The 24,754-nt window shown below is 37.5% G+C and overlaps 1 protein-coding gene across 1 annotated transcript; it reads left to right on the forward strand.

Moving 5' to 3' along the window:
* The first annotated feature begins 15,775 nt into the window (after positions 1-15,775).
* LOC106054876 (protein HEXIM1-like) lies at positions 15,776-18,784 on the forward strand. The gene has a single exon (XM_013210955.2). The coding sequence runs from the start codon at positions 15,999-16,001 to the stop codon at positions 16,905-16,907; it is 909 nt and encodes a 302-aa protein (XP_013066409.1). The 5' UTR covers positions 15,776-15,998; the 3' UTR covers positions 16,908-18,784.
* Positions 18,785-24,754: the final 5,970 nt, after the last annotated feature.

Raw genomic sequence — 24,754 nt, forward strand, 5'->3', positions numbered from 1 at the left:
TTTTTCTCCACTGTAGATTGAATAGCAAAATGTTTTCGTTCACCACTTTGAAAATATCCTCGCCTTTGGTCGTAGTTGGTAAGTCTTTTCAAAATAAGAATTCGTTGACACATTTTTCTTCCTTTATGAACCGAATAAAAGCTAGCAGCTGGGCCTTGCCGCTAACGTCAGTGGATTCATCAACTTGAAGAGACCACAGCAGAGACACTTCATCGTCAGTCACGTCGAAGTGTTCGCAGATTTGATCTTGTAAATCTGACGATAAGTCTGCGCGAGATAGTATCATTTGACAAAGGAACTTTTTTTACTTTTTCGGCGGCATCGGGTCCAAGGATAGTTTCAACAACTATTGCTAAAGCTGGTGCAATGACTGATTCAGTCTCTGTGTGTGCTTTCTTGCGTTTTGCTAATAACTGAGACTTGCAATCAATCCCTTTTCTAGCAGCTTTAGGTAGTTCGTAAGTTTCTTAGCTTGTTTATTTTGTTGAGCCCAGATATTTTCAAAGTATTCCTTCGGTTGCGCTTTTACTGCTGCATGTTTTGTTTTCAAGTGCCTCTTCAATTTGCTTGGAACAAGCGTCTCATTCGACAGAGTTGCATTGCAGATCAAACAGAATGGTAATGGAGAATCTTCAGGTCCAGAAGATATGAAAGTTTATGAAACCATATCCGATTAATCTTTGTACCTTCGTTTGGTCCATTGCTTTTCATTTAACACTTTCGCAGTTTCATTCTTGCTACCGTATTTCTCCATGTATAACAATGAATAATGCATATTTGTTATTATTAGCATACACCTAAACAATTGACATGAAACACATCGCTTATTATTGTCGTTACCTATTCAAGAACTGCTGTCAGTGCTGTGAGTCTGCTAAGGAGGCCAACATTTGAGTCATTATAATAATATATTATGTATAGTGGACAATTCCATAACCTGAATAGCTAACACCCCTTTCCGTCAATATGGAGCGATTCACTGCCATTGCTGGTCGTTGCAAGTGTGGATATCATCGCAACGTAAAATAAAAATTTAATAATAGGTAGACCTGTGTAACGTTACACGGGTGGCGTTCTGAAAACTCCCGCGGCACACCAGCAAATCTTCGACGGCACACTAGTGTGCCGCGGCACACAGTTTGAGAAACACTGCCATAGACAGTCAGTCAAATTTACATATTGTGAGGACATTCTTTTTATTGCATTTGGATAGCCCTTTTTTTTCTTCCTGCTATGCCATGCTCAGTGCGCTATGGTCCTATTTGTTGGGGGAGAGGAGTCCTATCAGAAAGGTTTCCGTGATGTCTTTAGGCGCTCAGCAAACACAACTCAGATGGAGAAGGGATTCAAACTCTAGATCCCTTGTTAGGTAAGCGATGAATGCCGCTCTACCAAACATCCCGGGATCCAATTGCAAGGTAATGTTTGGCTCACTCCCACGCACACACGCCATAAAAAATGGAGGAAACACATGTCTCCTAAACAACACAAAAAATAATTGTATTGGTAGTGGCCTAGGCATTCGCATTGGTTAAATCCTAACCTACATACGAACTAGAGATCTAAACCATGCACACATTCAGCATATTTGACAGCGTGTATACTCATCCCCTAGGATCAAAGCCAATGTGTTAATCGATTGTCACATTTATACTCGCGTCAGCAATATTTTTACCCCTACTCAGTGTAGATCAGTGATACCCAAAATACAGCCCGCGGGCTAGATTCGGTCCGAGACGTGGTTCCATCCGGCCCGCCAAAACATCTGCCCAAATTGTACAAAATCACGTCCCCACAAACAAAAAAGTTGAACAAATCTTTCCCTACCAAAGGGCTCTCACTATTTCTTTGATGGATTGTGGTACTGTTATAAAGCCAACATATTTGTTTGACACAGAAAATAGAGCTCTTTATAAACATCATAACACAAAAACAAATAAGGCGGATAGATGGGAATATCTACAAAAATAAAGTGATGGATATTGTGTAAAATCTCCCTTCAAAACTAAGACACAGGGCAGCAGATTTTGAAATGTTTTCTATTGCCGCTAAGGGGTCCACCGACACATCTCATACTGATCAAACTCTTGATATTTATTTGCGGCACAAACAGCAACTTTGAAATCATAGAGAAGTTAGTAGCTTTTATGAAAATGCATTAGACCCTCACTGGCTGCTCTAACTTGCTGTCTGATTTATGTAGCCTGATGAAAAAAAGTCAGTTTCGGATAAACTTCTCATTAATTAGTTTAAGTACCATGGGCGTAGTCAAGATTTTTTTTCGGGGGGGTGGGGGGGGGTGCGTGTGTGAGTACATTATTAATCTATATTAAATTCTGAAAATTTATTCTTTCAGAAGACGTTTATTATACCCAGAATAGTTCTTCCTGGAGTTAGTGGAAAAACACTGTTTCCGGTATTGAAAGCCAACAAAATGCATATTCTGAGGTAATTATAGTGAATTATCCTATTAAAAAGTTATATTTCAAAAAAACTTAACCTGTTATTCTTACTTACTTAGATCCTCAGGCGCCGTTCGGCGCATTGGGCGGCAAGCTGCTTCCACAAAATCTGTCACTGGCAGTCTGAAGCCTCTTCCCACCTTCTCTGAGGTCCTCCATGAAAGTGTGGCGACAAGTTGTACTAGGATATACCAGGATTTCCCTGTTTGCGCTTTCTCGTGATGACCTCTATGTCATCACAACTCTTATTATGCGTAATTCATTTTGTCGGAGAACATGTCCCGCAAACCTTATGCGACGCTCTATCACAACCTTACTAAGGGGTCGACTCCCAGTTCGGCAAAAGATTTTCTTGATTGAGACCCGATCTCTATAACTGACTCCTAAAATCCGTCTTAGACATCTTTGTTGAGCCAGATTTAGTCTTTTTCAATTTCAGCATATTAATGGAGCCCAGCCACTGGTAAAAATGTGTAACCTCTCTTGGCAACACTCTTGGAATTAGGTGACTAGTTTGCTTTAGATTTTATATCGAAAAGGGAAGTTTTATCATCAAAATCATCTGTTGGGGGGGGGGGTAACCAAAGAAATCTCTTGTAACAAGTTCAAAACCCCCTTAGCTACGCTCTCTCTGTAGAAGATTTTAAAATCGCGGCACCAGCGCTATACTCAGCGGCCTAATAATTTTTCACACCCATTTCTCCCCCCCCCCCGGCAGGATACGCACCACTCTAAGAATAGCATTGCACTCGGGCTGGACAGATACATATTCGCTTAATTTTTTTACTCTCACGGTAGGCAACGAATATTGACCATAAATCTGACCTGACGCCTGACATCTCCGGTACATAGATACATGTGAGAAAATCACCTAGATTTCTTCCCCACCCATTAAACGAAATGCTCCATCTATATATAGAGAGAGACCAAAGCATTCTAAGTTAGGCCCGCTAGAATTCATACAGTCTCCTCTGTTAGGAAGTTTATTTGTGAGGTTTCGTTAGGGACAAACGGCCTGGTTGCTACCATTGATTGCTGTACTGATTGCTGTACCTGATTGATGCTTCAGTAACTGTATGCTGTAACGGCCATATCTCCACCCAAAGCTGTAACCGGAGCAGACCACGCCAGATACACCCCCTCCCAATTACATACATGTTAGCAAGAAGGCATTGCATACTGCCCTTGGCCTTAAAATATTGCCCAGTGTCCACAGTGCCTTATACTGCCCAGTATCATCTGCCCAGTACCCGACCCAAACTGTCCACTGCCCAATAGCTATTGCCTAACGCCGACTGATTAGAGCAGGGGTCTCAAACTCATATCAGCATGTGGGCGTGGAAAGTAATAATCAGTCAGCGGGCCGCACCACGAAAAGAGAATGTTTTTTTCATTAAATTTTACAAACACCTCTGTCACTGCAGTTAAATGCTAAAATAAAGTTTTTTATAATTATTAATTACATTTAGTGTAGTTTATACATGCACAGGCAGTTTAGTTTACTACAATAAGCTGACGTTGTCTTTGTCACTAATAAAAAAGCAGAAACTGTAGTTCCCAAAAAAAAAACAAAAAAACTACAATTACTAGGCTAACTGCAGATGGCTCGTCACTCATGTTTCTGTCCACTCAGCTGAGAGCGTTTGGCAGAGACCAGACGTTAGGCCTGAAGTCCCGTGTAGTGGCAAGCCGTAAGTTGCTCTCAGATGCTCATCAGTCAGTCTTGATCGTAATGCTGTTTTGTTGATCTTCATTCTGGAGAAACTGTTGGCAAACGTACTTACTCTCAAACATAGCTAGAATTCTAGCAGCTGCGCAGAATAAGTTTGTAAACTTGTCTCTGGGAAGAAACTGGTAGAAATTTGGAATGCCAACATCAGCGTATTTTTGCTTCAGAACAGTGTCACGCTGCGTCCAGTAGCCTAGTTCCATCTGGACTTCCCCTGGAACGTTTTTCACGTCAACTGCGAACGGAGTGGCAACTAGGAAAAAACTGTGGTTCGAGAGCAGTGAATTGCTTAAAGTGGTGTTCAAAATCTTCCAGTAGTCTGGAGAGGATGTATACGTAGTCTTTCAGGCGCTGTGGTTCAACCGTTATGCTCTTAGAAAAGAGAAATTAGCCAGGTTTCCATCTGCCAGCTGAGTGGCCCACAGTCAGCTTGCATCTGAATGGTTTGATGCGGTCAAGCATCACGATAATCAGCTGCTTTGTGCCCTATAGTTGTGAATTGAGTGCATTGAGATGTTGCGTGATGTCAGAGAGAAAAGCAAGATCCGACAAAACAATGGGTCACTGAGCTGAGGTATGTCTCCGTCTTTCATTGCCATGAACAATGTTATTTCCCATCTCAGTTTTAAAAAATCTCTGCAGCACTTTTCCACGACTCAACCATCTGACTTCCGTATGATAAAGCAACTCTCCGTATTCCGTTTCTAAATCAGCTAGAAATGACACAAACTGTCTATGGTTGAGACCCCGTACACGTATGAAGTTCACCGTCTTCACGACAACATCCATCACGTTCTTCATTTGTAGACTTTTGCCACAGAGTGCTTCTTGGTGCAGAATGCAGTGTATGGCTGCAAAAGGTCCCGCCAAGCTTAGCTGATTCTGTTTATCTATCATTACCAACCTTCTCTGAACACATTGCTGGTGCACCGTCCGTAGCCACTGAAACAAGTTTTTTTTCCCACGGTAGCCCACACACCTGTCAATACAAGCTTCCAGTTCTTGAAACACGTCGCGTCCAGTCGTCATTCTTTTCATGGGTAGTAAGTCCAATAGCTCTTCAATAATGATGTTCAAGTTTTCGTCGACCCCACGAATGAATACGGCACAGTATGCGGTGTCTGTTACACCAGTAGACTCGTCCAGTGCAATGGAATATGCTACAAAGTCTTTTGCAGCAGCAATCAGTTTCTGTTGAACATTTTTTGCTGACTCGGTGATCCTGCTTGCAACTGTTTTCGCAGACAAACTTATGCCTTCCAAGAGCTTCTTTTTCTTGGGGCAGATAATTTCACACGCCTGTAGCATACACTCTTTTACAAACTGGCCTTCAGTGAATGGTCGTGATGCATTTGCTATCATCTTGCTAACAACAAAGCTTGCCTTCACAGAATCTTGACACATGTACCCCATCCCTCCCCATCTCCCTCTCTTTCTCCTGTTTCGCTAGCTGCGTGGCCTGATTAAACACGCGGCCAAATGGTCGGAGCAGTGGTATAATGGTGGCCAGATTCTAGCCGCTAGCGGCCAGCGGTTAGAAGCAGGCCACCGTTCACACAGCTTCTGCTGAAAGCCTAAGCGGTCGGTTGGAGACAGTGACACCTCATTTACTGATTTGTGCAGTTGTAAATCATTTCACGGCTTATATGTAGTCATTGTAAATTTTATGCAATTTTTTTTAAATTCGCGGACGTGGCCGCGGGCCACACAAAATAGTTTCGCGGCCCGCGGGCCACGTGTTTGAGACCCCTGGATTAGAGCAACCTTCGCTGCAGAAGATAAACTGGTGTGAGTTAGCACAGCTCCCAACAAGCTATAGACCACAGATGAGAGATCGTCCTACTAAAACGTAGTCTGCAGCACCAACCCTCTCTACTGCTAAACAGGCTGAGGCCTCACCCAAGAGCCAGCTTGCCTACAGCATAGAGAATATCCCAAGCCGACGTCCTAAGACAGAGCCGGATGACTCATCCTTCTGAGTGCCAGTCCTACGACCGCCAAAAGACGACCCACGGGCTAGCAGCTAAGAATAAAAGTAGCCAGACATAGGAACACTCTACTCTTCCAATCACTCACCAATTAGCAATCCATGATGAGCAATTATGTTAGACCATAACATCTTCATTTCATTTCTCGATTATAATTTTATTTGATCATTTATCTTTTGTAAACTTTCATTTATTAAATTATTTTATTTATAAACTTATAATATTGGTCTGTTCTTACTGTTAGTTGCGGTGTGCCTGTACAAAATCTTATATATATGAGCGGGATGAATTAATAAAATTTCCCCTAGACAAGCAAGTAATTAACTAATTAAACATTTCGTCACAACTTCATTGAGCCAGGGAGGGTCAGCCAGTGAATGGTTTATTGGGATTTGTTCCAAGCGTGCAATGGCTTCGGAGCTAATGCTTGATGGGCAGTTAAAGGCCTGTATGGGGTTCTGTAGCTCCAAGCAGTTGTCTGCATGCGGCAACGGCCACACCGCATCTCGACTGACAGGCCAAACCAGGTGAGGGTTAGCCAGAGCTAGTATCTGGTGAAACTATGGTCTCGGTCCACCACCAGCATGTGAAGTCTAGTTGCGGTTGCATAGCGCTCAAGTCGAATAGTGGACTGCCAGGGCCATCAGGCGTCACCTAGCAAACGCCGTGGAACGTTTTGGAGCACTAAGAGTCATTTTATAATACAGACATCATTGGATCCAGGGGAGTGGCGGTAGAGATAATTCCCCGCTCATCGTTTTTTTTTTTTTTTTTTTTTGGTATTGATAATTAAGCAATTTGTGTAAATATTTAGTTACTAATCTAAATACTTTAGTTTAATTGTTAATATTATAAAAATATTATTTGTTATGTCGCTACTCCTCCCTAATTTTCTGTGCCTAATTTTCCGCCTAGTCAAAAAGTGCCTAATTTACCGGTGCCACTGCACACAGGTATTCCTTACGAGTGATCAAAGTTTGTGGATCTATCTAAAAGGAAATAACGTCCGACATAGATCTAGAATATTCTAGATTGTGGGGTACAATTGATTGAACCAGCTTGCACAGTAGTTGACTAAACGTTAGGCTTTCTTTCATTCTCAATAAGGAAAGGAATATATCAATATCCAAATACTATTAGAGATCGCCATTTTGAAAGTAATGAAAAGCAAACCGTCTCATTGTTACCTTATGTTTCTGCAATTAAAAAAAAAACGTAGTTATAACCCCATTCTTCAAGCACTAATAAAAAAAAATAGGGCAATTAATACAATTATTAATATTTAGGTCATGTTAGAGGGAAATGTGTTTCTGCATGCAAGGGCGTACGAGTTGCCATCTTTGTTGAAGCGAGCTAATAGGTCAACCCAATATGACCCAGTGTGTTTGTAAACATCTCCTACGCGGCACTATGTCAGCGGGATGATAACACACGCTCACACGCGCGAACGCTTAGCCGGCTAGTGAAAACGCATCTATTTATTTCAACCAGTCGTGTCAAACTAACATCATCATCAACCATTTTGTATGACTTTTTCTGTTTACGTCTTGCGAAATGAATTGGAAGTTGATTTAATTTTTAGCATCAAATTTTACACACCAGATAAATAATTTGGCTTCTATGCATGGCTATTAACCGCTATTATAGACTAATTTAAGAAATAAAATAAACACATAAATAAAATGAATACCGGTTCAACAAATACTCTAGAAAGTCATGCCAAATCTCTCTCTCTCTCTCTCTCTCTCTCTCTCTCTATATATATATATATATATATATATATATATATATATATATATATATATATATATATATATATATATATATATATATATCTGTTTCTAAAACCTTTACTAGTGACCCCCTCCCCTTTCGGAGGATCCCGGGCACATAGAGTTTCCTGCATTCTAAGGTTCAAAAATTCATTCTCCTGGCTTATATAGCGGTCTAAAGAAGGGGTGGGACTTCTCGATTGAGTGTGAGAGAATTTGGATGCAGGGCGGTGTTTGCGCGTTGGACTGTCGTTTGGACTTGTCGATGGTCCCGGCTTCATACCCTGCACGCTACCATCCTCCGTCGTCCTGCAGGAGGTTTGGACTTTAAAGTAAATTCTCATCAACTCTGAAAGAACATTCGAAACATGTCAAACAGATGACAAACGTTTATGTTTGTAAGGGGATCGATTGTCGTAAGATCACCCCCCCCCCATGTTCAGAAAGATATCTTGTAGAAGGCCTCTTTTGTGCACGTCATCACTAGTGCAATGGCACGTTTTGTTACCGTTACGACGTAAGAAAGACGGGTAGACTCTATAATCGCATTAGCAAAGATGTATTAAAACGTCTTATTTGAAAAAGAGCGTTTTGAATCGATCATGTTGCAGACGCTCTTAGAAGATGACATTGCCTCACTTAATTAATAATTTAATGTTATTAACATTTTAATAATGCCGCTTTTAATTGGTTAACTTAAATATAAATTATAACTACAATGTAGATACAGTACAGATATTTTTATCCACGACAAAAGAAACATTAAAAAAAAACGCCTTAGCCCAACCGCCCACCTTTTCCGTCATCACGTCCCACCCAACATTTTGAGAAGCACTGGCATATATGATATGGAAACACCCCAGCACTGTATGTTTCCCTTGACTGGGGTTTTGACCACTTTGAGAAGACGACTTTAACCTACATAGGCATCCATGACTTCAACTGTGTTGCATCAAAATTTAACCCTCAAAGCCTTAACGTTTCACACTTGATTGCATTGACTAAACCTGGATATGAGTTTTATTGCGTAACTTCTGCTGTAAACAACGATCAATGAACACTTATTACGTTTGTACCCACACATCTTTAGTACTCTCTTATTATATATACATTTGTGTTATCCCAAAACATTTTCAAACAATTGTCATGTCAACGATTGTCATTTTAGTTCTAGATCTAATCTACGTTTAGGTGTGTAGCGCTCAGTGTAGAAGCATATTACATGTCGAGTAGATAAAATATGCTTTAAATTCTATGCCAGCACTTATCAACTCAGACTGAAAATAAACTATGTTGACACAATAGAACGCCTGACTCCTCGTATACACATGTTTGCCTCTAGTAAGTTTCACACAGCCCAAACAAACTGAACAGTGTAGCTGCGTCATAGTTACTTTATATACCGTAGTGAAGTCAAGGCTGGATTGATGTGGCACAGGGATCTATAAAAGAGCTCAATGGGCTACACCGGCGCCTTCGACACGGAGGTCACGGCTACACTGGAGGAAAGTAGGGCACAAGTGTGTAGTGGGTTAAATTGTTTCCAGTGCCGAGTATATTACTTGTTTACAGCTCAACACGCGTGAACTGTTGGCCAGGACAATAAGTAGACCAAAAAACGCAATATGTCACGGATATGGATGTTTTTTTTTAGTGAAAACTTATTATGCTTCTAAACTAGTAATAAATCGGCTTTCATGGTACTATAAGATTGTAAAATGCCACAGAAAGACATAATATTTGTATAAAATTAGTGACTTAAATCTGCAAAGTCTGTTTTTTTTTCTGGCTGTACTGGTAGGCCTACTAAGCAAGAGGGTGCACGTGTAGAGTTGCCATAGCAGGTGGACCAAGAAATGGGCCTCTATCGTTGTGTCTTTATGAGTATTTTATCAGGTCTTCTCTTGTAATTGCAGACGTCAATTCAAAAGACAAGATAATTACGTTCTATATATATTTCTTTTGGTATACATAGCCATATATTAAAATAGACCTTTAAATATGTGTGCGTTTTCTGTTACTGTGTCATAGTCTTATTAGTCCATGAGCCTCTCTCTCTCTGACAGGTATTGGCGTAGCCGGGGGGGGGGGGTGTTGTTGGGTTTACTCTCCCCCCTCGAAAATTGAATTTTATGACTGATTTTTTGCTTTGATTTTGTTTATTTTAGGTGAGATTTTAATGTTAAAGCATCATTTGCCCCATCACAGCTAATGGGGTTTTGAGTTTAAATCCCCTTTGAGGTTAAAAATTAACTTAAAAAGTCTATAAAGCAAAACAAAACAAAAAAAGACAGTCACCAAATACCATGGCGTAGCCAAGGAGATTTTGAGCTCAAAACGCCCTCCGAAATTTTTAAAATGATAACCCCCCCCCTCTTCAATTGAAGACTAAAGCATACAACATTCACCAGATACTAGCGTAGCCAAGAGGAATTTTGTGTTTAAAACACCTCTCCAGAGAGCTTTAAATTAAAACCCCCTCCAGAGGGTTTTGAGTTTAAAACCACTTCAGCGGAGTTTGAAGCTAAAAACCACCTCTTCGATATATAATTAATGCAAACTACACACACAAAATTCTATGAGTTTAACTCCCCCCTCCAGAGGGCTTTAAGTTTAAAACACCCTCCATATGGTTTTGAGTTTAAAACCTCCCTATAGATAACTTTGAGGTTAAAAAAAACCTCTTCAATATAATTCTAAAGCAAACTTCTGTCACCTATAAGCGTAGCTAATGGGGTTTCCAAGTGGTTTAAAAAAAAACACTCCAGAGATTTTTTAGTTTAAACTCCCCAACAGATGGTTTGGACGATAAAACTTCCCTTTTCGATATTAAATCTAAAAAAAAAAAGAGAGGTTACAAATTTCTACCAGTCGCTGGGCTCCATTAATAAAGTGCAGTGAATTTTTGTAAATAGCAGGATAATGCACTGTAGATACCCCAGAATATGCTTTTTTTTCTTCTTTTTTTTTTGCTTTAAATACCGGAAATAGTGCTTGGCGACGGGGATCCGCCCCGAACCCCGCTGAGGGAGCTCACAACGCTTCCCCAAACTCCCTAGCAAGAGCGGGGTATCTACAGTCTGTCCACTAACTCCAAGAATAACCTATTCTAGGGTACATTAAACGTCTTCCGAAAGAATGAAAGGTCAGAATGAAATAAAAATTAATTAGTTACGTAAACACATACACATATATGGTGTGTGATTTCCCCCCCCCCCCGAAAACATATATTCCTGGCTACACCCATGTTTATAGGTTGTCTGCCTCCCCCTTTACCATGATACTGTTCCCTGCAAGCATTGTGTGATACTATCTACACACCGTCTACTCCCGTAGATTTGTTCCTAAGCTTTATATTGTTTATTCTAGGCGGTAAAACCCAATTCTTTTTATATTTTAATATAAGGGCCACATTTTAACGACACCCCCACCCCCGACATACTCACTTCTTAGCCAGTGAATTAGTGTATCTGTTACAATAGCATTTAACGGCCCGGTCTTTTTCCTTCTCTCTCTTTCTTTTTTCTTGGCTTCACATTTTTGTTATTATTTCCCCCTGCGCATCGTAATTACTCCGACATGGACATTTGAATTGATTTGGAAATACGTGTTTTACAACACCCCCTCACCGTCACACATACATCCATATGCCTTTTATCCTGTGAATTCTAGTATCACTTTTACTTATCCGCTCCTCCCCCCCCCCCCCCCAACGATCTCTCGCCCATAACAAAAATACGTCATACGTACAATTTCTTACTTTTCTTCGGCTTCTCAATATTAAGTATATCCTATGTTGCTTTTCAACTGTAACCAATTCGGCTCATGCTTTCACATTTTCGGCCTTTTTTTTTTTTAATTACGATGACAACCCTTAACATTTTAACATCCTCCGATTGATCGACCCTTCACCACACACTTTTTAGCTTTTGAATTCTTTATATAGCACCTATGTTGTTGTTTTTTTTAATCATTTAATCATAAGGCGATGAGCAATGTATGGTATTAATTGAAACACCGAAAAAAAATCTTTAGACCATCAGTTTCAGGCCTAGAGAGAATACTTGCATTTTTCGAAGGCCCAATTTGAATGCTCCATTCCCCGCACTTTGTTTCCCCACTGATACGCCCGTTGATTTGGTCCCAGGCTATACATTGTATATTGTCCCATGCAACCCCTCCCATGTTTTTGCTTGCTTATATAGCTTGGACCGGTGCGTATATATAAAGTCCAGTACCACTTTTCTTCTCTTCTATCCGACTCTTCGCTTTAACAATAATTAATCTAATTTACACTATCTGACTATTCTTCTGCTTTTCATTTTCATTTGATAGGCTCTGTGATATTTTTGGCCAGGACTCTTTTACTTTTTAAATCCTTCAAATCGTAATGCTCACATAATACTTTGGCCCTACCCCCCCCCCTATTTACACTTAAAATAAAACTTGTTTGCATTTAGCAATCCTTTTTTTTTTACTCAATGTATTCTGTTCGTGATATGTTTAATTGAAAATCAACAACACACTTACTTTTGACCTGTCAAGTCGATATCACTCGCCCCCCCCCCCTTTATGTTATTACAGACGAATTATCTCATTTTATGCTACATTATAGACGTTCCTTAAAGAGAAGATAATTAATTAACCATACGCCCTACGAGTATCAATGTGTTGTCTAGTTGTGCATGTTAATTAGAGACTACTAAGTCATTGGTTTTCCTGGTTGATTCGAGCAGCCCTTTCCATGGTCTAATGGCACTAGGGGATGAAGGAGCACTTGATTGTAGGTCTCCTTTTTTTAATATTGTGCTACGGTATCCAACTAAACCACTAAAATTAGAAAAAGATTCCTCTCTATTTTATATTTACAAAGTTGACATGGACACGGATCTCAAAAACGATTCCTATTCATTTGTTTTTCACCTTCTGTAGACCTGCCCCATTCAATTTTTTTTTCATCAGCGGGGAGTATCGTTATTTGACACAACATAAGGGGGAAAAAGTTACAACTTTAGATTAGCAATGACAAGCATTCAAAATATACATTTTCATCAATTTGGGACGAGCTGGTCAAGTGGTTAAGTGCGCTTAACTTCCGAACTGAGGTCTCTGGTTCGAATCCCTTTAAGACTGGGATTTTTTTTTATTTGGAAGTTTTAGTTGACCCAACCTGACAATAGTTTGGGATCGTTGTGCTGGCCACATGACACACTTGTTAAACATTAGCCACAGAAACATGAGCTACGACCTTTACATTATATGTTTGCAAGGTCTGAAAGGAATACTTTCCTTTTTTAAAAAAATTATTTACATAAATTTTTGTAACAAAAGAAATTTCATACCGGTAAAGACAAAATTATTATTGTTGGAATGGAATATTGTTCATTTGCTTTGATTTATTCATAGCTTAAAAATACGCCAATATATACCCTCTTGTTTACAGTTGCAAAACAGCTGTAAGTACAGGTAGGTGAAATAACATTTTTAAATTATAAAAAAGTAACAAGTGGTCAATGCCAAAACATATGGCAATGTCTTCGATTTCGAAGATTAAAGATGAGTGCAGTGTTTCACGTGACTAAGCAAACCCAGTTGCAACCTGCAACCTGCATATTTTCCCGCATTTCGTGCAGACAAAGCCGTTGTCCGCTGACGATCTATTTAAAGACCAACTGAAGAGTTGTTGTTTTTTTTCGAAATTGAGATGGCTATTGATTTGGATAGTAGATGGTATCAAATATAGTTCCTAAAATTTGAGTAAAAAAATAACGAGATTTTAAATGGCTAAAGTAATGGCCGAAAGCGGAAGTGACGCATCTGTTTGGAAATCGGTCAATTTTTTCTTCGACTATGGCGTCTTTCCGTCTTCTGCGTTTGTCTTCAACAATGGCTTTTCTTTGAGTCTCAAATGTTTGTCCCGCAGCCTTTGTGAGAGCTCTCCAACTGTCTCTTTCAGAGGCCATCTGCTGCGAGCTACTTTCCTCTATGCCAGTGAGGACAAAATGGCGCCTGAGTTGATCTTTACGGAGTTGCTCTTACGGAGGGGGGCACCTCTGTTACGCCGTCCTCCTTTAAGCTCGCCTTTTGGCATGCGGTCGTTTCCCATGCAGCATAAATGTCCGACCCAGCGCAGCTCTAGCTGTCGAATGTTAATTAGAAGTGCGCGGGGCCCAGGGCGAGTGTCATATTCGGAGCCCTAAGCCACAAGAGCAGACTATATATGCCGTACCACATCACGCTAACGTCTCGTCGTTTACCTCTAATGCTGTAGTTTTGTTACAAAATATAGTACCTTACGTAGGTAGTAGTTACTGTACAATTGGCCGTTTGAGTACATTACATCATGTTCTACATTGAAGATTTTGCCTTTTAAGGTTAAAACTGTAGGCCTACTAATGATTCAAAAATATTTTTCATGAACAATCAACAAACTAGATAATAATATTTCTGCTAAACACGCTAGAAGTTAAAATTTTGGCAACTGCAATGAGAGTAAAAAGCTAGACTGTTGCGAATAATGTGCGTTCGTTTTGAATCCTATGCCCAATGTAATGGTCCTGAGCCTCGGTGTTCTTCATTCGTCGAAGATGTTCTTGCATTGTTGGGTCGACTTCGGTCATCATCTAAATAAATCCTGAAAATTGACCATTGTTCGTTTGTTTCTCTGTTCTCCCACTAAATGTGCTGTTGTTTTCGTCAAGGTACTGTACAATCGCTAAAATTCTAGTTAAGACTGCGCACTACTGCAGTTTTTCTTATCTAATTTGTTCTTGCATCACGTTATTCGTTGTGCTACGGCATTTGACATTCTCAGAGCCAAATCCAACTAAGCTCATTATGTCATGTTAAGAGCTTACTTGGTAATTGGTATGATATAGATACCTGGAAATATTTCCAAAGATATTGAGTAACGAGTCCTTGTTTATGAGAACTGATCTGGTTTTCAAAGCTGACGGTGACAAGAATCACCTATCGCCCCCCCCCCTTTCAGGCGCGAGGCCTGGTGCGGTTTCAACCCCCAAAGGCCGCTACTGTTTACGACTCATTCTGCTCTAGAATGAGATTTAATATTTTTGATACTCTTATTTTGACTAAATTGTCTGGCCTCCAGAACAGAACAACAGCGTGTAGATCCGGGGTGGCCATTCTTTTGCTTTCCGTGTGCCTATTTTTTTTTTTTTACCATCTCAAAGTTTACAATTTAAGTTTCAGTCCTTAAAAGTATGGTAGTTTGTACATATTTGGTTTGTTTTTCACATTTGTGTATATTAAAGCTTGCGCTTGCTCCATAGGGTGGCCACCCCTGGTATAGATCTAGATTTGTAAATAGAGATAAAAAGTCTAGTTCTACCCAGTGTATAAGACTATAGTCACTTTAGACTAAAGATCTAGCCCAGTTAAACAAGATCTATACATAAATTATTAGTAATAATATTCTAAAGAATATAACTTAATTATTAGTCCAACTGATTTATATTTTACAGTATTATTTTGTCGTTTTAAAAAATAAATCGTCATTTTAATCTATAGATCTGTCTAGTCTAAATGTGTGTTTGTGCTTTAATGTTTTGCGTTTTTTTTTTATAATCTGTAATCTATATTTTTTAAGTAGCTTCCCTTGTGCGTACCAAATCATATCAATCCGCTATAAATATTATGACAATTGCTTTTTTAGGATTATATATTTTTAAGAAGTGATTTTGCTGTAAATGTAATGAATGGTATACAAAAAATAAGTGGTATGTACTTTTATATGTCAATATTTGTTTCTAGATCTTACAATTATTAGAAATTCTCAATCGTGTAACTACTTCTAGGCGGAAGCACATCCTAACCCTAATGCTATTTATTTCCGTGTTCTGATCAGCCTAACATCAGTCCTACGTTCTCGGGCTGGCGAAAATATACAAACGTATGATGCAAACAGAGCCAGTCGACTGCTATTTTGTTGTTTATTTGTGTCATCGTCATTACAGTTTAGTATTCATTAATCACAGTAAACATTTCGACGGAGGAACTTGTGAGTGTGTCATCAGTGACATATTCAATGGCTGAATCTTTAATGGATGTAGATCTAGGAATTTTGGCACAAGTACAAAAGATAGAGAAATCGGACGTTGATTCCGGCGACTGCGAAGATTCTTCAAGTGGAAGCGACAGATCTTATGAAGCGGATGATGCTGATGGCATCGGTCGAACAGACTCCGGTTCAGGTAGTGCTCCACTAAGTTCTACCCACCGGACAAAAAGAAAACGTCGCCATGGTAGTCATGGAAGTCGAAGACACAAAGGAGGTAGTAGGCACAAACATAAGAGTTTCCAATATCAACCTTACCCTCCAGCTGATGAGATAAAACTTAAACGTAAATCTCAAGAATTGCAAGAAAAAGAGAATGCTGCTGCAGTTGTTAGGCGAGATGGAGTTAATCAGCAATACATGACTTTTCCAGTTGCACCATTTAACTCCACTCAGTTTCTAATGGATGAACATAATATTTCTTCACCATCTGGAATAATTAACAAAACTCCTAGCAGTTCTCTTTTGAATCAGCGTTCTCCACAAAGTATGATGTTACACTCAGTGCCTTCTACTCCAGCTGATGTTGGTATTGATTGTATTAACTTGGAAAGAAAAGACAAAGAGTTTTCTGACATATACACAACTGTGCATGCTGAAAGCTTGCAAAGTTTACCTAAAGAAGAGCTTGTAAAACATTATATTAACCTAGAGGAAAAAGTAGCATTATTACAAAAAAAGGTAGCTCAAGCAGAGCAGTTAAAGCAAGATGATGTTACTATCAGTGCAATGTACATTGAAAAGGACTGCGCTTATGATTCTGTGAGTTGTTCGGATACAAACTCTTTGTCTAGCAGCAATGAAGAATTTGTGGATTTAAATGTTGAAAATCAAACATCCTTAAAAGAATGTACTGTTAGTGCTGACAATGCTTCCTGACCCAATAGTATTCAGGCTAAAAATTCCATTTATTTTTTAGAAAGTCAACTATAGTGTGAATTGAAATGATACATTTGAAGTGCATATCTTGTTTACATCAGTAAATTATTTTAAATCTCTTATGTAGTATTTTAAGAAACATTGACACTTTCCTTTCCATGGCCTTTAAAAATTTAAATACTCTGCAACTAACTTAACATTTTATATTTATAGAACTTGGTTAAACAATGTAACTTGTGAAGCTTACTTTTTGTATCTATTTATTAAAGAATTATTTTTTCAATAATGATTTTGTCGTAGTAGATTTGAGTAGATCTATTGAATTTACGTTTGTGTCACTTAATTATAGTAGGCAATTACTATGTACACTTAATATACAGCATAGTTTCTTTTAAGTTAGACATGGCTAACTAGTCAACAGAATATTAAATTACATAAACTTGGTAGATTTACTGTCGGATTTTCATTTTTACTTTTTTTCTTTTAAAATTTTTTTTGCTTGTGCTTGTATGAATTAAAACAATATTTTATTTATAGCTACCAGTACGAAATTGTTTGTTATCTTTTGAAAAAGTTTTGGGAGTTTTTGTTTGTTAGAGAAAATTCTGTGTATTAATAATTTCTTTGTAAATAGCTATATTTATATGTTCTGTTTATGCATACTGTAGTAAAATTCTTCTGTTAGCCAGACTAAAAAGAAAAAAAAAAATTTCTTCAAATTTCAATCTAAAATTTTTCACTTCAAATACCTTAAGATTGCATCTTAACAAAATACAGAAAAAAAGTACTGGTACCTTATAAACAAAATATTTTTTTTTAGATCTGTTGTTAACTTAAAGGGACTTAGTCGGATAAAATTGATACCAGAGTTTACATTTTCATGGGTTATACACCTTTTTGTATTAAAAAAATAATAAATAATTGATTTAATAAAAGGACCAGGGCTCCAAAGACTTATTAGTTTATATTCTTCTTTAGATGGAAGAAACTCTGCAACCAACAAACTTATGTATATGCAGAATTAAAACAAAATGTCAACTAAATATTTATTTAGCCTTTTTCATCATGAACCCTTGTGTTCACTTTAGCTTCTTTGTTTAGTTGTCAAATGTTTTATTATTCAATTGTGTACAATGCATTACTTTGCCTATTATACCATTAAAATTACAATACTGCAATGGAATAATTACCTGCTAAGTGTTCATTAAGAAAATTTTAAAGATAATAAAATCTATTGTCCTTAGTATTGTATAAATTCTAAAATTGTTTAACCAACCAGTGTTTAGGCACTGATACAGGAAACCTTCCCCCCCTTTTTTTTTTTTTTTTGTTGTTGCCTACCTGGTATTGAAAAGGGAAAGAATTTGTGGAATCTATGTAGCAAACATTGGTGCAGAATATTGACTTTGTCATTAGGTAGTTTAATGTGTTAAATGGCTGGATAAAATGGATAAAAATTTAAATATTTATCTTAGCTCTTATTGGAGAAATATAACCTAAAATCATGCATCCCTTATATTTTCATTAGCTTTCAATTTTATTTACATAATAAGTATACCATAATAAATGTTATATTTTTATTTATAAACTAGATGGCACAATTTTTGTGAAATATTGCAACAGTCTTTCCTTTTTCAAGTTATCATGTTGAGTACACTTTTTACTCAATGTGGATATTAATATTTACATATTTTTGTTATGTGAATTTTGTTTAAAGCCTGTTTTTTTGGGGCAATGTAGTGTTTCTCAATGTCCATTGTAAAATGTACGGTATTTGTATTAATTCTGTGTATGGTTGAAACTTTTTGCTAAAAATAAGTTCAACTATTGAAACAGCATTTAAGGTTATTAAAATGTAAAGGTTCACAAGTTATTAATTGCTTGTTTTGTCTTACCATTTTTGTATTGTTAAGCCATATTACACAACTAGTGATAATGCTAATTCTGAAACATATTAATTGCAGCCAAGTTGAATCCAGAACAAACAAAAAAAATACTTTAAAAAAAAAAAAAGTCAACTGATTTTGAAAATTAACTGCTTCAATACTAATACCCTAAGAAAGTCACTGAATAACACTTTTCATTTTAAAATGGCATACTGGTACATAATATCTTTTTAAATAAAATGAATTACTTAGGCCTACATGTAGTTTTGTGTTCTGCAATCAAGAATTAAGTCTCCTTAACGTTCCTAGTATATTTGACTTTTGATAGTCTAACGGACCAAAGAATTTAAAATGATGATGCAGTAAGATATTCTCTTAGACTTTCAAGGCTAAAATATAAATAAATAAACGAGAAAAAAGAGCTTCAACTTGTGGAAATTGGCTTGATTTAAAGGTTTTTCTTATAGTATTTCCAATCTATTTTCTCTAAAAGTCAGATTATTTGCAGACGATTGCATAATATATAGAACAATAAAAACAACACAAGATACATACATTTTATAAAGAGAATTAGATGAATTACAGAAATGGAAATCAAATTGGAGCATGTCTTTCCACTCAGAAAAATGTCAGTTATTAAGAGTAACAAAAAACTAAAACAAATTAATTCCACTTATCTTATTAATGGTAAACCAGTAACACAGACTAAAAACGCAAAATACCTAGGTGTTATAATAATTGAAAAACTGTCATGGAATCCTCATATTGATGAAACTATCAAAAAGACGCCATATAAATTGTTGGTTGCCCTAAGTCATAAATCGAAGAAAAAGGTGCGGGAGTTATTCCTTAAGTAATTTATACTAAAAAAAAATATGGCAGGTAAACACATAAAAACTTACCGGGTACCAACAGTTAACACAACAAGGAACACATTAATAAACAAAACAATTACGGTAGGCTAATATAGGCCTATACTAATATAACTATTCAAATGCTACTGAGTAAAACTCCATCAATCATTTTGAAGCAATTATGTTATTAATTTTTGATGACTTCAAATTTCATCAAATAGCGCCTACCGGTACATGCAATACCATATAGTTTTGTTTTTTTAAAATGAGTGCTACTTATTGGAGTGCGACTGTGACTGATTGCGGGTTATCTTCAACCAATTGGTGTTTTTGTTTAGCGCAACTTGCACTCCTCTAGCGCTTGGTGCGCTGTGGTCGATTCACTTTTGTGGGCCTTTTTTTTTTTTAAAAAAAAGGGGGAGGGGTATTTGGGAGAAGTTTTTTCATGTTGCCTTTTCAAAAGCATTAAAAAAAAACAACAGTATATTAAAAAAAAAAAAGTGACTCGAGTCTGAAGTCAAGGTCTCGATCCTCCATAACGAAAAACCGACGTGTTTAGTCACTGAGCTGTTCAAGTTCTTGTAAAAATAGGTTTTATAGTTGTTTTTTGTTACCGGTAGTTCAAAATGTGTAGCGAACGGCTTAATTCTCCACACATCTACAAAAGGCGTGCCTCCCCTTAGCTGAGTATATGTTCTATATAAAACCAAATTAATTAATTACGACTGATTGGTTACCGTTATCTTTTTAATTATTATTCGTGTGTTGTCATCGACAATAAATAATTGTGCAAAGTTTCAACTTGGTCCGAGAATAGGAAGAAATAACTTGTAAAAGATTCTACCCAGACAGACATACGGAGTGAGTTGATATAAGCTTTGTAAAAAATAAAACGACCACCAACTATAGCAGCCAAAACTGTCAATAACTACAATTTCGTTGCGATGGCCAGTCATTGTTGACCACACAAGGTTTTGATTTGTCGTAGCGTGTTGAAAGATTGTTCGATTCTACACGAAGTGGCCGGTAAAGTTAATTGGTAATAAAAAAACACAATATTTCAACAAGTCATGAGTGTCCAACGTGGCAAAGTCTGCAACCTTTGATTGTGAATGCCAGTAGTAGAACCAGTTCATCGTCTTGCATTCACAATTGTTGATACTATTCAGTATGTTGCTGACAGCAAGTAGACTAGTGAATGCTTCAAGTTCCAGCTCTTGCATTGTTTTATGATGCAGACGAAACAGGCTGAAATGACTAAATGAGCATTATTGTTGCTGGAAACGCCAGACGTTAATGAAGAAATTAATGAATCAAGATACGAAATGTAAAGCAGTGTTCTGTTATAACTCTAAAAAATTCAAGCATGTGATGTTTGCTCGATGTTTTTGTGGACTGGAAGTCCTCGGCAGCAGCAACTCTATACCAAATGTGTCTGCCAGCGGTGTCGTCTTACTCAAGATGTCATCCCACAACATCAGATGGTTTTGGATTATGTCAATGAGGCTTTTGAGAGGCCAATTTTTTTTATGTTGGCAGACTGTGCAATTGACTGGTTTCACCAACAGCCGTTATTTGAAGATCCGCAAAACAATCGAAGATCTCAGAGTTGTGACTGAAAGCACGAATGAATTTATATTTCCCAGCCCATCGTGTCTTACACCAAAAAGGTAAATTAGTTACCAACGCTCGTCGCTTGGGACAGTCACGGAAGAATCAATTATCTTTTTAATGACATCAACAGCGTTAGGCTACTTATTTCCGAAACGTCATTCAGGTAATTGAAAACAAAGTTAAGTCAGTGAGACGCGCAATGGACAAAGGCTGCTTTGGTGTATTTTTCACGAATCCTTGCCTGAACACTATTTTGAATGCTAGCCATCACATAGCAGCCATCGTAGCCTTGGCTGAGTAGTTTTTTTCATGTGTAGACCGTACTTTATGCATTCACTGAGAATGACGTTGGACACAGACTTTTTTTTTTTTGTTTCTAAACAACAGGGACAAAACCAGTGAAAACAATCACCATCAACCATATCAACGAACCGAAAGTCCAAAGACATTTGCGCAGCGCCTGAGATATCCGCAGTCTCATCAGCCAAAATATCGGTAGCCTACTAAACCCAATTGCACTTTTCACAGCACAAACAATATCCTTTCGAAAATTCGAATTATACCTACTTTCGCATTCTGCCATTCGCTCCTTTTTTACTGTATTCGATGTATAGAGAGCAATTCTTTTGGCGTTTCATTGTGATCTTTCAGTACTGTGTCACCAGCTTCAAATCGAAAACGTAACTAATCGCCGAAGTTTCAATCTGAACTGTCTTTTCCGCGAAGAAAATGTCATGAGTTCCGCAATAATTATTGGTTGACAAAAATTGGTTCTAATTTTCATCGGTTCTATTTACTTTGCAACTGTTGCATTCAGCTGTAGAATTACCGCCGTTTCTTGCTTCTGTCATGTACGTAGAAAATATGCAGCATTTTCGGAAGAGTAACCAAGCCACGGTAATTATTGACACAGTCAATCGTAGGACTACAGAAATGTTCGCTTCTGATTTGCTAAATTGGTCAGGAACTTGTAATTTTATGGAGGTTTGTACGGTTCTGTCAGCGTCCGAACTTACAGAATCGTAAGCTCTGTCTTTTTAATGTGAATATCTGCTTCTGGGCAGACTCTATGATGGTGCAAAAAAAAAAAAAAAGGCTAAAATTTAGCTACTCAGAATCAGTTGCATATACAAATGATCAATCTTAATTACATCCAGTCCCTTTTGAAATCAACAGTTTTATTTCTAATAGAGGGTTTCTGATATATATATTTCTATAAACAAGTATCTCCGGCAATACGTCAGTCATCTGACATTTCAAGTTTCTGAAAATACCAAGACAACCACCCCAATAAATATGTACCATGAACATAGGAGTTTTTTAAAACCATCACCAGACCTGTCGTCATATATGCAAGCGAAACCTGGACGCTGACAAAAAAAAAAAAAAAATCACAGAAAATCTACTAAATACTTGGGAAAGAAAAGTCGTCAGAATTATTTATGGTGCCATGCATGAAGAAACCGGATGGAGGATTCGCACCAACCAAGAAATATACCAACTATATGAAGACCCCTCTATGATGACGGAAACAAAAAGAAACAGATAAAGTTGGGCAGGTCACCTCGAAAGAATGCCAGAGAACAATTTAAGACCTGTTCACCGACATAAAAACACAAGGCTGGCGCCCAAAGGCAGACCGCGACGACGTTGGCTTGATGACAACAGCTAATAAAAGTAGACGTAAAATGGAGACGTAAAGCGCAGGATAGATCAGAATGGAAAGATGTGCTAAAGCAGGCCAGGGTCCTCCATGGACTGTAGCGTCACTGGGATATATGGATGATGGAAAATGTCCAGCTTTTACTCTGTTGTTTCATGAAATTGTATATTCTCGAACAATCCTTAACATTTTCTGTTTTAAATAAACTAATTCAATCACAAAGAAGTAGACCTCTAGAGTTTTGACAACATCCTTCAAAACAAGTGTTTTGTAGGTCCATATGAAAAAGAAAAAAAACAACAACAACAACAACAACAAAAAAAAAAACAAGGTTACAAAGACAGTTTGTGTGGAGACACAAAACTCAAAATCGGCCCCCGAAGTGGTCTACCCAGGCAGGTAAAAAGGCAGGTTTCAATATTTTCAGAAAGAACATCCGAATGAAATTCTATCAAAGACAAATGACAGAGAAGAATGGAGAAAGAAGGTTGATAGATCTTGTATGGTGCCCCAACAGTCCAGCAGACCAAGGGATAGGTGAAAGAGAATGTGAAGCGTTACATGTGAACCTGGCCTAACTATAAAGTCTTATAATGAATATATAGCCTAATTGTTCTAATTGTTTTGTAAAGAGACAATCTCTTATTCCTCAAGAAAAAAAAAACATTTCGTAAAAAATAAAAAAAATCCTTTTGTTCAGTGATGTATCGCAACAGCATCATGCTGCAGTTCACGCGATAATATGAAAAACTACTTATTAATTGTCGTTTTAAATTATATCCAACTTATATGCATCTACTAAATAGATTTTTTTTTGTATATGTAGTAGTTAGTAGGCCTATAACAGAACTTACTTAACGAGGGAGAAGAAGGGGGTATCTATGTGAAGGTTACCGTGATAGCTTTTTCAATTATTTTATATAAAAAAAAAAGTAGTACGACTGGAATTCGAACTCGAGAGCTCATGCCTCCCTAAGTCAATACACTAACCATTGTGCCAGCGAAGTGCTTGTGTAAATAGGTTTCATAGCTAACTATTTTTAAAACTTTTAAGCGACGACCACAGAAGTATATAGGCATAGGCATATTTGTCTATGTCGATGACCTAATTCTCTGCAAAAAAGAATAATTAATAAAATTAATAGTAAATAATTTTGCAAATTGATCAACGGACAGTGCAGTGGACAAAAGAATTACATATATACACTCCATTGACTCACTGGGGCAAAAGTATGGGTCTACTAAAAAAATAAAATCCTTCATAGTCATAGTCCTGAGTTGATAGTTAAGACTCTTGGAACTCTAGGCCAACAAATTCAACAATCTTATCTTTCTTCATACAAAAGTTCATCTGTGACATTATGTTAGATTTACATCCATTGCACATGGTCTGCTCGTTGTCTGTCAGAATAGTCTAAATATTTCGATCTAGATCTTATGTCTAAAAGATGCCTTTAAGTTAAAGTTTAAGATTATCAACAATGTATGTTACTATATTTAGCAACAACGGCGCGTGAGTCTGGGACCAGTGACAATGCGACGCAAGTCTCCGGCACTACTTGCGGTTGGTAGCTGCTGAAAGTTAAATCACTAAAATATCTTATGTGAGACTTTTAGTTATCTTTCACACTAGTCAATAATTCAATGATGTTTTGAAAGTTCAATGCCATTATAACCAAATGTTAAATAGAATTGCTAAATCTAGTAATATACAACCTATTTGTTTTAGCGGAAGGATACCTAAATAAGTGCGCATACCACTTAAACAAGAGCTTTTGCTATTTTTTAACATTGTAAAGTTCTTAAGTTGTTTCAAATAATGACATTAGA

This window comes from Biomphalaria glabrata, chromosome 11 (assembly GCF_947242115.1).
Source record: "Biomphalaria glabrata chromosome 11, xgBioGlab47.1, whole genome shotgun sequence".
NCBI lineage: Eukaryota > Metazoa > Mollusca > Gastropoda > Planorbidae > Biomphalaria > Biomphalaria glabrata.